Source organism: Dasypus novemcinctus, chromosome 1, assembly GCF_030445035.2.
Source record: "Dasypus novemcinctus isolate mDasNov1 chromosome 1, mDasNov1.1.hap2, whole genome shotgun sequence".
NCBI lineage: Eukaryota > Metazoa > Chordata > Mammalia > Cingulata > Dasypodidae > Dasypus > Dasypus novemcinctus.
In genome coordinates this window covers 135,288,238-135,305,168 of record NC_080673.1, presented here as the reverse complement: position 1 = coordinate 135,305,168, position 16,931 = coordinate 135,288,238, and the positions used below count along the sequence as shown (strand labels likewise).

General features: G+C 34.9%; 1 protein-coding gene across 3 annotated transcripts in view; it reads left to right on the top strand.

Moving 5' to 3' along the window:
• The window catches only part of DCK (deoxycytidine kinase), a 29,915-nt gene extending 19,603 nt beyond the window's left edge, over positions 1 to 10,312 (top strand). For 2 of the 3 annotated variants that reach the window (XM_004477541.3, XM_004477542.4), the window contains exons 5-7: positions 3,901 to 4,016; positions 5,275 to 5,365; positions 8,666 to 10,312. In XM_004477541.3, the coding sequence (XP_004477598.1) occupies positions 3,901 to 4,016; positions 5,275 to 5,365; positions 8,666 to 8,692 (234 nt within the window). In that variant the 3' untranslated portion in view covers positions 8,693 to 10,312. The remainder of the gene's footprint in view (positions 1 to 3,900; positions 4,017 to 5,274; positions 5,366 to 8,665) is intronic. The other variant, XM_004477543.4, reaches the window with a different exon arrangement.
• Positions 10,313 to 16,931: the final 6,619 nt, after the last annotated feature.

The window sequence follows — 16,931 nt, the reverse complement described above, 5'->3', positions numbered from 1 at the left end:
TAGAATAAGGAACTTGCTCAAGTATTACCTAATACATAGGCTTCATGAAGTGGGGCTTTAATTATTTTAATTATTGTTGCATTTCTAGTGACTAGAACAGGGCCTGGGCACATAATAAGAGTTCAGTAAATACTTGCTAAATGAATTGCAAAGTTTATGGGGGTCCATTTCAAGAAATCTTTTCATGGTTGCTTGTAGCTTGGAATTAGTAGATAGTGGCAGCAATAGCATAGGAGGGATTCAAAGGACCTTAGCCATTTTTATAGTTAAGGGAGGTCACTTAAAAATTTGCCTTTTGTGATAGGTTATAACAAAGCTTTTCTTATTTATATATGAAATGATGTAATGAATCCAGAAAGATAAGGAGAGGCATTTCAAAAACTAACCTAAATAAGAGCTTACATTTAATAAGATTTCTGGGTTTGGTGCCTGCATTCCCATTGTTTTTTTTTTATTTATTCCTATTTCTTTTCTAAGTCACTAAGTAGCCTTTGATGAGTGAAAATGTTGTGACTTCTATCCTGAAAGTGGTTAGAATTATATGTTGCTGTAAAAGCTGAATATTAAACAAAAATAGTTCTCTAATTCTAGTGGATGATTTTTCCCCCTCTTCTGACATCAAGCAAGCCAGAAATCATTCACTTTTATTTTTGAAAAGAATTTTTTGTTTTTTAATGACAAAAATAGTAAACACAGATAAAGAAAAAAAGAATACCAATAATTCCATTTTGTTAGAAACATTTATTATTAATATCTTAAAGTCTAACACAAAACTTAATTTTATTCTGTAATATTGTTTATAGTATCTTTTGATTAGAGGGCCTTTTAATTATTGTAAATGAAGGGTTCTTAAATGGACTCTGAAGCACAGTTTGTATTATACTGTAGTCCTACTGCATACATTGTTTAGGTTGGGGTTCTTATTTCTTAGGAGAAATTGATAGGCTTCCTAGGGTCCATGAACCCCACACATTATATAAAATTTTGTATATATGTGTATTTTCAGGGAACAGAAGATTTGCTCTGTCCAGTGTGGCTGTTTAAATTTATAGTACTTAAAATTAAACAAAAATTTTAAATTCTGTTTTTAGTCACCAGATTAGCCGTGTTTCAAGTGCTAAAAAGCCACATGTGACTCATAGCTACCTTATTGGCAGTGTAGTATAATAGTTATGGTTCTCCAGATAAACAGAACCAACAGGAGATACATATACATATATACACATGCATATACACACAGGCATACCACAGAGATACCTCAGGTTCAATTCTAGACCACTGCAATAAAGTGAATATCACAATAAAGTGAGACGAATTTTTTTGATTTCTAGTACATATGAAAGTTATATTTATACTATACTGTAGTCTGTTAAGCAATAATATTTCTAAAAGACAGTACATACCTGTGGTGAATTTTTTTTTAATATTTTATTTATCCTCCTTACCCTTGTTCATGGTTGCTGTCTGCTCTCTCTGTCCATTTGCTGTGTGCTCTCTGTTTCTGCTCATCTTTTCTTTAGGAGGCACCAGGAACCAAACCCAGGACCCACATATAGACACTCAATAACCTGAGCCACCTCAGCTCCTTGATTTGTTGTGTCTCTCATTGTCATTCCTATTTGTGTCTCTTTTGATGTGGTATCTTGTTGAGTCAGCTTGCCATGCCTGCCCACTGCACTAACTCGCCTTCTCCAGAAGGCACCGGGAACAGAACCCGGAACCTCCCAAGTGGGAGGCGGAAGCCCAGTCACTTGAGCCACCTGTGGTAATTTGAAGCTCTATGTACCCCAGAAAACATGTTCTTAAATCTGATCCATTCCTGTGGGTGTGAACCCATTGTAAGTTGGGCCTTTTAGTAAGGTTACTTCAGTTAAAGCATGGCCCAGAGTGGGTCTCAGTCCTCTTACTGGAGTCTTTTATAAAAGAATGAAATTCAGACAGAAAAAGCTATAGGAACAAGAAGCTGAAAGCAGTGAAGCATGGAAGAGAAGGGAAAGAGTGGCTGAGGCCGACATGTGCCTTGCTATATGGCAGAGGAGTCAGGGATCATCAGCAGCCAGTCTTTGGGAAGAACACATCATCTTAGTGATGCTTTGATTTGGACAGTTTGCTCAGCCTCAAAACTGTAAGCTGATAATTTCCATTAAGCCAATCCATTCATGGTATCTGCTTTTAGCAGCCTAGCTAACTAAAACAGATTTTGGTGGTGTTAGTGCAAATAACAAAAATGTGAACGTGGCTTTGGAATTGGGTAATGGTTAGAGGCTAGAAAAATTATGAAGGGCTTGATAGAAAAGGCCTAGATTGTTTTGAAGAGACTGTTGGTAGAAATATGGATGCTAAAGGTTTTTCCAATGAGGCCTTAGACAGAAATGATGACTGTGTCATTGCAAACTGAAAGAAAAGTGACCCTAGTTTTAAAGTGGCAGAGAACTTGGCAAAATTGAGTCCCAGTTCAGATGAAAGGCAGACTTTGAAAGTGAAAAGCTTAGATATTTAACTGAGGAGAGTTCTGCACTAAATGAGAAAAGTGCAGCCTGGCTTCTCCTTGCAGGTTATGGTAAAGTACAAGAGGGCAGGGATAAGATGAGAGCTGAACTCCTGGGAACAAAGAAACCAGAAATTAATGGTTTGGAAAACTCTAAGCTTCTGGATAGTAAGATCCCAGAGAATAGTGCTCCATGTGAGGGTTTCCTGACCATGGAACCAGTTAGCTCTTTCAGTGCAAATCAGTATTGGAAATGCAGTTATCCAGGAAGCATCTATAGAAAGTCTTATGGGTGTGGCTCATGGCATCCCAAGGTTAGTAACATCAAAGATCACCGATCACCATAACATACATAATAATAGTGGATAAGTTTGAAATAGTCATAGAATTACCAAAATATGACAGAGACATAAAGTGAGCACATGTTGTTGGAAAAATGGCATTGATAGATTTGCTCGACGGAGGTTTGCCACAAACCTTTAGTTTTTAACAATATCTGTGAAGTGCAATAAAATGAGATACCTGTATGTATATAAATATTAAGAGATTTGATTTAGGAATTGTCTCATGCAACTGTGGAGATAGGTAACTATGAATTCTATAGGGCGAAGTTCAAGTTAGGAGCTCTGATGAAAGTTCTTAAATTCCCCAGAAGAAGCTGGCTGGCTGAAGTAGAGAAAGAAATTCTTTGACTGCTGAAATCATCAGTTCTTCCTTTAAGGCTGTCAGTTGATTGGACGAGACTTTGCTTATTGCTGAAGGCAGTCCCCTTTGTTGATTATAGATGTAACCAGGCGTTGATGCATTCAACTGACTAATGATTTTAGCTATAGAATACCCTCATGGTAACTAATCAGGCTAGTGCTTGCTTGACCAAATCTAACCAAGATGACATGAACTTAACCTCCCCAGATAGTGCAGGTATAGAACATTTTTGTCATTGCAGAAATTTCTGTTTGGTTGTGCTGCTCTAGCATTTTCATCAGATTAAAAACTACTGCCTTTAGTAATTTTACATTATCTGAACATAAATGTTTTATAATCAAGTTTAATTAACCACAAAGTAGGGTTACAGTAATAGATTGGCATACCTTTTAGCTGTCTTCTTAAAAATTCTAAATAAATATTCAGTTAATTTTTTCCTTTTTTCCAGACTTATATTAGTGTATTTCAGGTGCGGATGCCAAAAGTTTATAAACTTTGTTTTTGAAAGTACTGCTTAATTGAGAGTTACTAAATAACTATGAAAAGAATAAGGAAAAAATATCTTATTTAGACTTTCTAAAAGGAATAAATAGAGATTTTGGTCAACATACCTTAAGGGGACAGTAGAGAAGAAAATTTTGTTCTTAATGTCAGGGAGCAAGAATAAATTGTTCCCTCTTTTTCCCTTTTCTATTGCTAACTTTTAGAAATGCTTGAACAGAATATATTTACGAGGAAGAAATGAAGAACAAGGCATTCCTCTTGAATATTTAGAGAAGCTTCACTATAAGCATGAAAGCTGGCTACTGCATAGAACACTGAAGTAAGACTTACTATTTTCTATTCATTTTTAATTCCTTTATTGATTTTTTTTTTAGGAGGTACCAAGGATTGAACCTAGGACCTCGTACATGGAAAGCAGGCGCTCAATCACTGAGCTACATCTGCTCCCCCCTGTACTGATTTTAATGCAAAATCAATACATTTAGAAGATGTGAATTGTACCTTGTGAAAAATTTCATTTTCATCCATTTTATTTATCAGCATTGTAGCATCTCCCAGAATTAGGTGTGGATTTTGATTCTCATTTGATTGCAATGAGATTCTGTTTTCTTAAAGCTTTTATGATTTGTATGCTCTGTAATAGGGCCAGCATGTAATATAAAGAATTTCACTTTAGGTGATAAAATAGGAAATATGTTTATATACATTATTTAGGTATTTTCAGAAGAATTTTAAGATAATATATTTCAAAATTGTTTTTTATGACTTTGGAAGTAGTATAGCATAGTTCAGAGCATGGACTTGGTCATTAGTCAAATCTTGGTTCATGTCCTCTTTCACTTATTATTGTGTAACCCTGGACAACCTCTGAACCTCATAGTTACTTCTCTAAGCCTTATTTTCCTCATCTTTAAAATGCAAAAATTCCCGCTTAATGGTATGTTGTGTGTATGTTTAATTTTAAATTTTTTATTTTGAAATACTTTCAAACCCCATACAGAGAACTCCAGTGTACTCCTGTACCCCCAGATACTCAAATCCACCAGTTTTAACAACTTACCACATTTGCTGTTTCATTCTATCAGTTCATCTGTGTGTTTGTTTACTAATCCATTTTCTGAACAATTCATTGAAGGTTTTTATATCACGTACCTTTAATTCTTTTTTTGGGTTTTTTGTTGTTGTTGTTGTTTATTACCTTTAATTCTTACTACTGCCATATATGTTTCCTAAGAACAAGCATTCTATGTTCCACTGTTTTCATACATCTCAATAATGTCCTTTTGAACTTTCTCTCCTCTCTCCTCTCTTCTCTCTTGTTAGATCCCATCCAGGATCACGTATTGCCTGCAATTGTCATATGATATGTTTTTGAGGAGAAACATATGCCACTAGCTTTATATATTTTTTACTTAAGATTTTTAGCTACATGTAGTAAAATCTAGATGAGAAAGGACCTGCCAGATGAAGTGCTTAAAGGATAGCTTTAGTAGAAAATGATTGACAACATTTCAATTTTCCAATGATATAATAATGAGTTTTACTCTTATTACTTTGTTCATCTCTTTTTTAAACAGAACCAACTTTGATTATCTACAAGAGGTACCTATATTAACACTGGATGTTAATGAAGACTTTAAAGACAAACATGAGAGTCTGGTTGAAAAGGTAGACTTAGACAAAGACTAAAAATATTTGTTTTGTTTTGTCTAAAAAGTTGTGTTAAGTTGTAAGAAAACATTTTTCTGACAGATAAGTCTATATAAGACACTTAAGGGATTTAGAGTACTTTAGAGTGTTTAGAATCTAATACTGACTTCAAACACTAGGTTTGTGGTCTTCATTAAATTAAGGAACTTCTTTATCCTATAGTTCTTTTATCTGTAAGAGAGGGAGACTCACAGTGAAAAATGCTTTTTCTCACCCCCTTCTCTGCTTTATCCCTTTTTTGCCTAATCTTTGAGTCATTGTCTTAATCAGAGTTAATGTATCCTCCAGGTAATTCTGGAGTTGACCATATTCTGTTAAGGAGTGGTACCATGTTAACTGGGAGATAATGTGTTAAGAGAAATTAGTAATGGGGATTGTATATCGAAAATCCCTATAGCCCTATATTCATTGAATAAGCTTAGCAACCTAAGGTTTAAAGAAAAAGACACAGTTTCTTTTTTAGTTTTGAGATAAATTTAATTTTTTTCCTTTCCCTGGCATAAAATGTCTGGTGTTTATAATGATAATGGCTATATTTCAAGAATTTTGAAAATCTCAACTTCTATAAATAACTATTCTAACATATACTTCTTTCTCCCATGACATAAAGATAAAAGCATATCTGGAGAATTCAGATATCTTCTTCCTATTATTAATGATGTTAAAATGTAGGTAGAATTCACTTACAATACTAAATTAATTTATATCAGCTTTCTTTTTAATTTTGATTTTTATTGTTTATTTCTCCCTACTCCCTTGCTTTTTTTTTCACTTGCTATGTCTATTCATCTTCCTTGTTTCTTTAGGAGGCACTGGGATCCAAACCCTCTGATGTGGGAGGGAGGTGCCTAATCACTTGAGCCACCTCTGCTCCCTGCTTTTGTTGTGTCTTTCATTCTGTTTTTCCTCCCTGTGTCTCTTGTTGTGTTAACTTGTTACATCAGCTTACCGTCTTCTTTAGGAGGCACCAGGATCCAAACCAGTGACCTCCCATGTGGTAGCCAGGAGCCCAGTTGCCTGTGCCACATTTACTTCCTTATATTAGCTTTTGTATTACTAACAAACATCAACTTAACTGAATCTGTAAAATCATTTTTTAAAAAGTGTGGTAGCATATATATAAAACAAAAATTTCCCATTTTAATGCTTTTAAAATGTATACTTCAGTGATATTAATTACTTTCACAGTGTTGTGCTGTCATCACCGCCATCCATTTCTAAGGCTTTTTCATGACTCCAAACAGTATCTTTTAAGCAATATATTTCTCACCCCGACTTCTGATACACTGTAATCTACTTTCTGTCTGTCTGAATTTACTTGCTCTAGGTATTTCATGTAAGTGGATCCATATAACGTTTGTCCTTTTGTGTCTGGTTTGTTTCACTCAACATGATGCTTTCAGAGTTCATCCATGTTGTTGCATGTGTCAGAACTCCATTCCCTTTTGGGGCTTAATAATGTTCCGTTTTATGTACCCCAGTTTGTTGATCCATTCATCAGCTGATGGACACCTTTTGGCAATTATGAATAATGTTTCTATGAACATTGGTGTACAAGTATCTGTTTGAGTCCCTGATTTCAATTATTTTGGTTATATACCTAGGAGTGGAATTGCCAGAATATGGTAATTCTGTTTACTGTAGGAGGAAATGGCAAACTTCTCCACAGTGGTTGCACCATTTTATAATCCCACTAACAATGGGCAGTGACTTCATATTTCTTTCATCCTTGTCAACACTTGTAATTTTCCATTTTTTATTAATAGCTATCCTAATGGATGTGAAGTGGTATTTTATTGTGGTTTTGATTTGCATTTCCCTGATGACCAATGATGTTGATCATCTTTTCATATACTTCTTGGCCATTTGCCTATCTTCTTTGGAGAAAATGTCTATTCAAATGCCCTGCCATTTTTTATTTGGGTTTTACTTTTTGTTGTTGAGTTGTTACAGTTTTGTTTTTTTTTTTTAAGATTTATTTATTTATTCCTTCCCCACAGCCCCCTGTTATCTGCTCTCCGTGTCCATTTGCTGCATGTTCTTTCTGTGTCTGCTTGTATTCTCATTAGGCAGCTCCAGGAACCAATCCTGGGACCTTCCAGAGTGGGAGAGATGCAATCATTCTCTTGCAACACCTCAGTCCCCTGTTCCACTACATCTTCTTATTGTCTCTTCTCTGTGTCTCTTTTTGCATCATCTTGCTGTGCTAGCTTTCCACGTCAGCTGGTTCTCCTGCACGGGTGGCATTCCCACAAGGGGTGGCACTACTGGGTGGGCTGGCACTTCGTGTGGACCAGCCTGGCGCATGGGTTGGCTTGCCTTCACCAGGAGGCCCAGGACATCAAATCCTGGACCTCCCATATAATAAATGGGAGCCCAACTGCTTGAGCCACATCCATTCCTCTAACAGTTTTTAATATACTGAATATTAAACTCTTACCAGATGTGATATGCAGTTCTTCTCTAGTTCTGTAGGTTGTCTTTCACCTCCTTGATAAGGTCCTTTGCATGGAAGATTTTAATTGTAATGAAGTCGGTTTATCGACTTTTTTTTCTTTTGTTTATGCTTTTGGTATCTTAAGTGAAACCACTTTTTATTTTATGTAAGACATCTGTTTTGACTAAGAATCATCATTTCATATTATTTATTTTTACTTTTATAAATAATACTAGCCTTTGGTTTTCCATTTTAGGGTATTTTTACAAAGCAAATACTGTTTTTGTCTCTTTAAGAGAATTACTATGTATTCTAGAATATGTAGGGTACAGGGTCTTGTTGCATTGTGGTGTTGCTCATTTGGCTATGTTCTTTCACTACTTATATGCGTTTTCCCACACACTAGCCTTCCAGAGTACATGATTCAAATTTATGCTGCAGAAAAATTACAAATATACTACATCTAAATTTCAGAATTGCTTATACCATTGTGGTCATTAATATTATTAATGCTAATGTACAGATGTCACTGTTTTGTGCTATTTAAATGGAGAGATGATTAAATGATTAAATTAGCAAATCTGCTATTTTAGAACTTTTTCAATCTTAGATGTAAATTTACTAGTTCCTTTAATGACATTTTAGGTCATTCATCTTGTATTACTGAAGTGTTTACTTTTATGTCTATCTAAAGTAAATACTTTGTGATAGAATTATTTATATAGTTGGGGCTTCAACTATTATATACTTTTAAGTGAAGGTGAATATTAGCTATCTCAAATTAGTCAAGGAATTTTATTAGTGTTTTTTCCTTCCTGTAGGTCAAAGAATTTTTGAGTACTTTGTGATCCTGCTGAGGACTACAGGCAGCCATGTGTTTCCAGCTACTTCAACTTTGTCTATCTGTAATTCCATATTCATACAAGTCTCTGGAATACCCAAGTGTTCAACCATTTTTAATACAAGAGGAAAAAACCTTTTAGATGAATCTTATGCAAAAGTTTAAGGGTAATTTGAATGTTACATAACAAAAGTAGTGTGTTCTGTATAAATTAGTGTAGCTATTAAAAGATGAAAAGTGGAAACGAAGGACTTTCTAGAATACGGGTTCTGACATTTTATTATAAATATTTTTGATCAGTTATCTTCTCTCTACCTTAATTTATGTTGAAAATAAGACCAGGTTTGGCACTTAGTTACTGCACTGATATTTATTAATGTGTCTATGACATTTATAGAGGAACAGGTTAGACTTTGCTTCCAGTTTGGTGGTGACATAATCTGTCTTAGAAGACAATCTTTTCTATGCCTTTGTTTCTTCATCTGTGGTATGGGAGAGATTTCTTTCATCCTTTTGCTTGGGATTTTGGGCAATTAAAGAGAAAATGTTTCTGTTATAAAAAGATGGCTGAAAGTTATTACATAAATACAAAGATTCACTTTACCTTGAACTTAAATAGCTACCTGCTTTCTGCCTTCTCAGACCATTCTTTTAGGATACAAAATTATTATAAAAGTTAATAGATTTGTTTAAACTGTGATTGTCCTTCGGTCATTTAAGATTATATAGTTTTACCTCAATTTCTTCCCGTTTTTATAGATAAATGTTAATCCAACACAGTGAGGGATGAGATTTTTCCATTTTCTCTCTTGTCCCTGCACTTGGAATGAGTTCTTTTTTTTTTCTTTTAATCTTTATACTCAGTTTGTTTATTCCCTGGCCTTATTTCCTGCTTCATCCCACTTTCCCTACAGTCAGGATTAATTAAGGCAGCCTATTTTGAAGATTATATAAAAATCAACATTTCTACTTGGAGATTTTTTTCTACTGTAATCAGTCTTTGTAGTTTGCTTTGTTTCTCTTTGGGTTTTTGTCTGAAGTTTTCTTTCCCCCTTTAAGAGGAATGATTGATAAAAATGATCTTGCTTTATATGTTATGTGGATAAAAGTATTATTACTTTTTTGTTGTTGTTGAGCTAGAAATTATATATTATTAGAAAAGACGACCAGGTAGAAAGATTCCATTAATAAGGCACATACTTAATTACTTATGTGTAAGCTACTTATGTGAATAGTTACAATTTTTTAAATTTGCATAGATTTATCTTAGGCCAGTATATAATTAAAAAGATTGTTTATTTGCTTGTTTTTAATTCTAGTTTGTTTAAAGTGTGAACTGTTTTTCTTACCTTTCTAAATGACATTTTAGAAAAATTCTGTGTTTTGGAAATGAGGGGGGAAAGTCACTTTTACTTAAAACTACCATTCATTTTCCCTTTTAAAATGTTATCTCTTTTTTCTTTGATTTCTTTTTCAAAGGTGCTAATTTAGTGAATTCAGTTCAAATGTACCCATCTTTGCAAAGGGCACTTAAGTTTAAACTGTCTTATTATATTGTATAGGGTTTTTTGTTTGTTAGCTTTGTTTTATTTTTTTTGTTTGGAATAAATGAATTTGTCTACTTAAAGATTTGCTTATTAAATAAGTATAATCTCATGAACTATACAGCTACACTCATTGAAATGACTGCTTCCTTTTAGAGTTAAAATTCTACTTTTGAAGAAAAGAATTATGAATATAAAAAGATGACAATTGTCTATATAAATTCCATTGATTTTCTTTTAAGTGGAGACTTGTAATTAAGTGATTTTCAGTGATTCCTTAAAAATGTTTATGGGAAGCGAATTTGGCTCATTGGATAGAGTGTGCACCTACCACATGGGACACCCATGTGATGACCCATGCGATGAGCTGGCCCATGTGCAGAGCTGATGCACGCAAGGAGTGCCTTGCCATGCAGGGGTGTCCCCCGCGTACGGGAGCCCCATGTGCAAAGAGTGCACTCCATAAGGAGAGCCGCCCATTGTGGAAAAAGTGCAGCCTGCCTAGGAGTGGGACCACACACACGGAGAGCTGATGCAGCAAGATGATGCAACAAAAAGACAGATTCCTGGTGCCACTGACAAGAATATAAGCAGACACAGAACACACAGCAAATGGATGTAGAGAGCAGACAGCTGGCGGGGGGGTGGGAGGGAGCAGGGAAATAAATAAATAAAAAATAAATCTTTAAAAAGATTTTAATGATTTTTTCCTAAATCTGAAGAAAAGCTAATAAAAATTATTTGTCATGATTCAAAATGTCTACCAGTGGGATAGACACAATAGAATTGAGCCCAGTGAACTACATTATCTCTGGGGTCCTCTCTTCCATATTACATCATCTTCTGACAGAGTAAATGTACTAATTTTATAGTTTACTGTTGTAGGTAGGTGATTAATTGTTCAAGATTTATTTCCCTCATCCAGAATTTTCCCATCCGCTGTGTGTGAAACTTAGAGAAGTATCTGTCAAGCCTCCTCGAAATTAAGTCTGTCATATTTAAAAGGATAGGAAAGTATTTAAAAAGGTCTGTATTGTACTACCTTCAGGAAAACACTAGGTAAGTTGCTTAAAGTGTTTACTAATCTTGATCAATAGTAACCTCCATCTGAAAACTTCCCTCTCTTTTTGTAATTTTTAAAGTTGCAGAAGTATTATAGACAGTTTCTGTGTACCTATCACCCTTCTTCCCACAATGATAACATCTTACTTAATCATAGTACATTATCAAAACCAAGAAATTGACTTTGGTACACTACTCTTGACTAAACTACAGACCTTTACTAATTGATCTCTTTTTTAAAAACTTTAAATGAAAAAATACTTAATAGATAAAGTAACTTGGTATTTTCAGTTTAAGTTGTGAGTTCCCCCCCAAATTTATAAAATAATTTATCTTCTGATTCATAATGCTCAGAAACATCTTTACCTTACCTCCTAGGCTATTGTATTTTAAGGTCTGTGAAGATTACTCTTCCTACTGGACTGCACATTTCCTGCCTTTTTTTTTTTTAAGATTTATTTTATTTCTCTCCCCTTCCCCCCGTTGTCTGCTATCTGTCTGTTCGCTGTGTGACCTGCATCCACTTGTATTATCAAGTGGCACTGGGAATCTGCGCCTCTTTTTTGTTGGCGTTGTCTTGCTGTGTCAGCTCTCTGCGTGTGCGGTGCCACTCCTGGGAGGGCTGCACTTTTTTCACATGGGTTGGCTCTCCTTGCAGGGCGCACACCTTGCGCGTGAGGCATCCCTTCATAGGGGCTCCCCTGTGTAGCATGGCATTCCTTGTGCACGGCAGCACTGCGCGTGGGCCAGCTTACCACATGAGTCAGGAGGCCCTGGGGATCGAACCCTGGACCCTCCATATGGTAGATGAATGCTCTATCAGTTGAGCCACATCCGTTTCCCCACATTTCCTGCTTGTAACAAAATAATTTTGTATTACCTAGAGGCATGAGCAATTAGACTTACTAATAATACTTTGGGGAATTTTTGAGGTTATCCAAATAAGGTTGCCTTTAACAAAAATAGGATGTATTTGTACATGGATTTATTTTTTCATCTTCAGATAGATATTTGAATATTGTGAAAAGAAGACAAAGTTGAAATACATCACTTTTTCTGTATTCCTTGGAATGTTGTCATTAATTGCCATTTTGAACACATTTGAATAGTACACCAGGTAATTTTGATTTGCATAAAAGTATGTCAAAGAGAGGAATGAAGAGATTGCATCTTCTATAACTCTACTCTGTTTTGTGTAGATGCTATTTCCATGTTTTTTGTTTTTTTCACAGATTTATTTTTATTTACCACCCCCCCCCACCACCACCACCACTTGTGCTCCTTACCTCCTTCCTCCTGAACCCTGTGTTTAGAGTTTTTTCTTTTACAGAATGTCTTACAGTTGGAGTCATACAGTAAGTAGCCTTTTCAGACTGGCTTCCTTCACTTAGCAATATACATATAAGGTTCCTTCATGTTTTTTTTGTCTTGATAGTTGCTTTTTTTTTTTTTTTTTTTAAGAGAGGTTGTTGGTTTACACAAGCATGGATAAAACAAAGTTCCCCTATGACTCATTTCTTTTTATCACTGAATAATATTCCATTGTAGGGAAGTGCCAGAGTTTGTTTACCCATTCACCTATGGAAGGGCATCTAGGATGCTTCCAGATTTTGGCAATTAAGAATAAAGGTGCTATAAACATTTGTGTGCAAGTTTTTGTATGGAAATAGATTTTCAATTCCTTTGGGTAAATAACTAAGAGTGTCTACTCTATTAAGTGAAAATAGCTATAATGTGAACTCATACCTTTTTTTTAAAAAGTATATAGTGTATACATTTGTGTACAGAGAGAAATTCACCAAACTGTTCATTATGATTACCACTGAGGAATGGGATTGGATTGGTAGTTAAAATTCTTGGGAGAATTTTTCTTTAGTATAAAGATGAAACACGCGATTTATTCAATATTAAATTTATTCTTTAAGCAAAAATGTACTGTGTGCCATGAACTGGTGAAGGAACAACTAAGTGTTAGGAATTGTTTTTCCCCTTGAGTAAGCTTAAAGCTGCATAAAGGAACTAGGTTGCTAATATTTTTTATGGAAAACTCAGTAGAATTTGATACTGGATACTCTTAATTCCAAGAGATTTTGCTTCTCTTAGAAGTAGATGGGAATAATAGGCTATGGTTATTATCTCTTGTTTTTAAGCAAGGTACATAAAGATTTTTGTACCCCTTCCTAGAATATAAGTTGCAACAAAGAGAACATAGACCTTTAAGGTCTATATGTTTAGAAATTGCCCTGCTCTTTCTGTAAAAGTTTTTATTTGGGTAAAAGAAGATTATATAAGTTTTATAAATCCATCATTTCTACACTGGGGAAGTAATAAAAGGGGCCATGATACTCTGTTGCCCACCTCAGCAGTTACACATGTTAGAAAGCTGCACCTGTAAGAGAACAAAAGCTCACCTGATTGTAGAGAAAAGAATTTTATTAATGATCTTGCAAGAACGGGTGCACAATCTGGATAAAATGACCGGCACGCCAAAGAGCAAGAAATACTGACATTTATACACTAAACCTAACATGCAGTTCCTTCCCCCGTTCCCCATTGATTGGGTACTTCATGGGGTTACAGCTTATCTGAGAGATCTAATTTATGCAGTTCACTCTCTGAGTCACCGTTCCCACGTTCCCTACTTTCTGGTGGGCTGGGTGGGCTTGGAGCAGCTTTCACTCCCGTCGCTGCTTTTCAAATTTGGCACCACTTTCACTATCAGCCCTGCCCTCATGTCTCACCATTGGCTGCCCTCGCTTTGGCCCCACCCTCGCTTTGGCGCTGCTTTTCAAATTCTTGGTGCCAAAGCCGCTGGAACCCCTTTCCCTTCCTCCTTCAACGGCTGAGCCAGGGAGGATTGAACTCAGTACCTTGTTCATGGGAAGCAGGCACTCAACCACTTGAGCTACATCCACTCCCTCAGATAAAATTGTGTTAAGCATGCTTACTCTAAATTACATGCTCTCTCACCCTACCCTTACATTCTGAGATAAAATTTCCACTTCAGCAAAATTAGTTTATTACAGATTAAGGATTTTAGAAGTTGCCCTTCAATAGCTGAAACCTTAAATATTAAAACCTTAACTGTTGGATCTTTAGATGTCAGCTTATTTTGGACTCTCTAGGGAGATTGTGTGTGTGTATGAGAAATGTGAAACTTGAAGACAGATCTCTTCGCTGGGTGGCCTTGGGCACTCTCTGACTTCTGTGAACCTCAATTTCCTCTTTTTTGAATTGTAATGGTAGAAACTTTCCAGGGCACAGGCTTGCTGTAAGGAGCCCAAAACAAAAAATCCGAAAGGACTTCATAAATTATAAACATGCAAATGTTAATAGTTATTCAGGCTGCTGCAGGAAAGAAAAGTAAAGGAAAAGGCAGCTTTTGATTACAGGAGGCTGTGGTCTGTTTTCCTTTCAGAACAAATGGAAATTGGGTATGTGAATCTTCCTGAGAAATATAGAACTTAGCTTTGTCTTGACATTCACATTTTCCTTAGCAAATTGTACAATTTCCCTAACTGACCATCTACCTTCCTCTTAAGTCAAGAGAGAATACAATTTTTTTTGTCCTGTTTTAATTTTGAACAAACCATTTTTATAGTGCTTAGGAATATGGTATTAGGTGCTTAAAAAAAGAGAGCAAAGGAGAAATGGTATGTCTGCTCACCACCTGCTATATTTAGATTGGCTAGGAAGCCCTATTTGACTGCCTTTGCCCATCTCATTTGGCAAGTCTTGAGCCTGCATCATTCAGAAGATAGAGAAGCTTAGAAGGTGGAAAACTGGATTTCTTTGATTTCCAGATGTCATTGCGAAAAAATACATCATTGCAGACCATTCGAAGGGCATTGGCTGTAAGTAAAACAAGTACTTTCTTTTAAGTCTAATGGGCATATGCAACACAAAAAGTATGTTTCCATTTTTCTGCCTTCATGGGTGATGAGGAAGGGATGGACCTTCTGTTTTAATTTCATTTTCATTCATTATCAAGAGAAGTATTAATTTAGAAAAAGTGCAACTAGTGCATATACATATGCAAATAAATACATACTCAGACATTTTATGGCCTTTTAGAATAAAATCCTTTAAAATGAAAGGGAAATAATATGAATGCCAGGGAAAGAAGAGTACAGAGAGGCAATCCTAGAAATGAGAGATTTTAAGATGAATATATTAGATGAATTTGAAAGTTGAAATAGAGAAATCTAGTATTCCATTTGCCTGAGTAGATGATATCTGGGGATCATTTTAAAATAAGCATACATTTTTATAGGTAATAAAATTTAACTTATTTCTAGAAAGTATTCTGAAAAAATTTTTATTGTTAGACATAGTAATTTTACTGGAAAGTTCTGTTAAAAGTCATGTTATCTTTTCTCTGTGTTTTTTATTTTGTCTATTATTTACTTATTTTACTAGTTTCCTATACCAAAATTCCTTTAAATATTGTTAAGCTATTGTTTTCCCATAACAGGAATTTTGTTAAATGAGTTAATGCATGTTATTGGAAGTGCTCAATAAATGTTATCTATTATAATTGTTTGTGGCTGGTATTTTTAATATGAGCATAATAGTGTATCAGAATTATATTAGAAAGTCCATTTAAAGCCAGCTCTATTTCAGACCATATTAATTATTTTACACAACTGCACAGTTAAGATGAGATTCACTTTCTTGCAGCTTCTCCAAAGTTGATTTTTTCCTTCTCCAAAAGTGTTTGACAGAAATTTACATTATGAGTTTAATTTTATGTGTAGTAGTAATATAATATAATGTTGCCTACTGAAAAAACCTGTGAAAATATTGCTCTTTAAAAATTTGTGATTATGAAATCAGTGATACATAAGGGGGAATCCTTTTAGAATGACTTAAATTGAAAGTTAATTTTTTTTACAGGTTTAACTACAAAGTAAGTTTTGGGAAGATTTTGTTAAGTGCTTTATTGCTTGCAAAAGACTTTTATATACTTTATTTTTAATCTTCATAATAACCCTGTGAAGTAAATAGTAGTATTCCCTTACACAGATGAGAAAACAGACTTAGAAAAGTTGTAGTTTCTATATGACAGGTCCAGGATTTCAACAAGAGATAAATACTAGAGTGGAAATTATAGAAACCATGCCTCCACAGGGACGTTTATTGTAAAAGATTCCAAAAGATGCCTTCAAAGCCATATCTCTAATTTCTATAGTTTCAGATGGGAGGCAGCATGGTTAAGTGGAAAGCTTGTGGATAGATCTAGCTGTGCTAACTTTAGCAAGTAATTCAAACTCTCTGAACCTCAATTTTTCCCGTGTAAAACAGGGACAATTTTTATTAACTTGTAGTGTTATCGAAATGATGAAATGAGATAATGTGGAAAAGGACAGGCGTTTAACTGCTTAATGGTAGAGCTATTGTTAATATGTATAATTAAAAATACAGTAATCCTTCAATATATCACAGTTACCTCTTAGCTGGTTAAAGCCATGACTTCGAAGGAGAGTATAATAATTTTAATTAACTGTTTTTGGTGAATGAGGAAAATGAATGGAGAATGTGTTAAAGATGTTAATATTGGGGGAGGGAGTTGGATAAAATGGAACCAATGTAGATTGAAATAGAAAAGAAAATCACAATTAAAAGCAATGCAGATGGAAA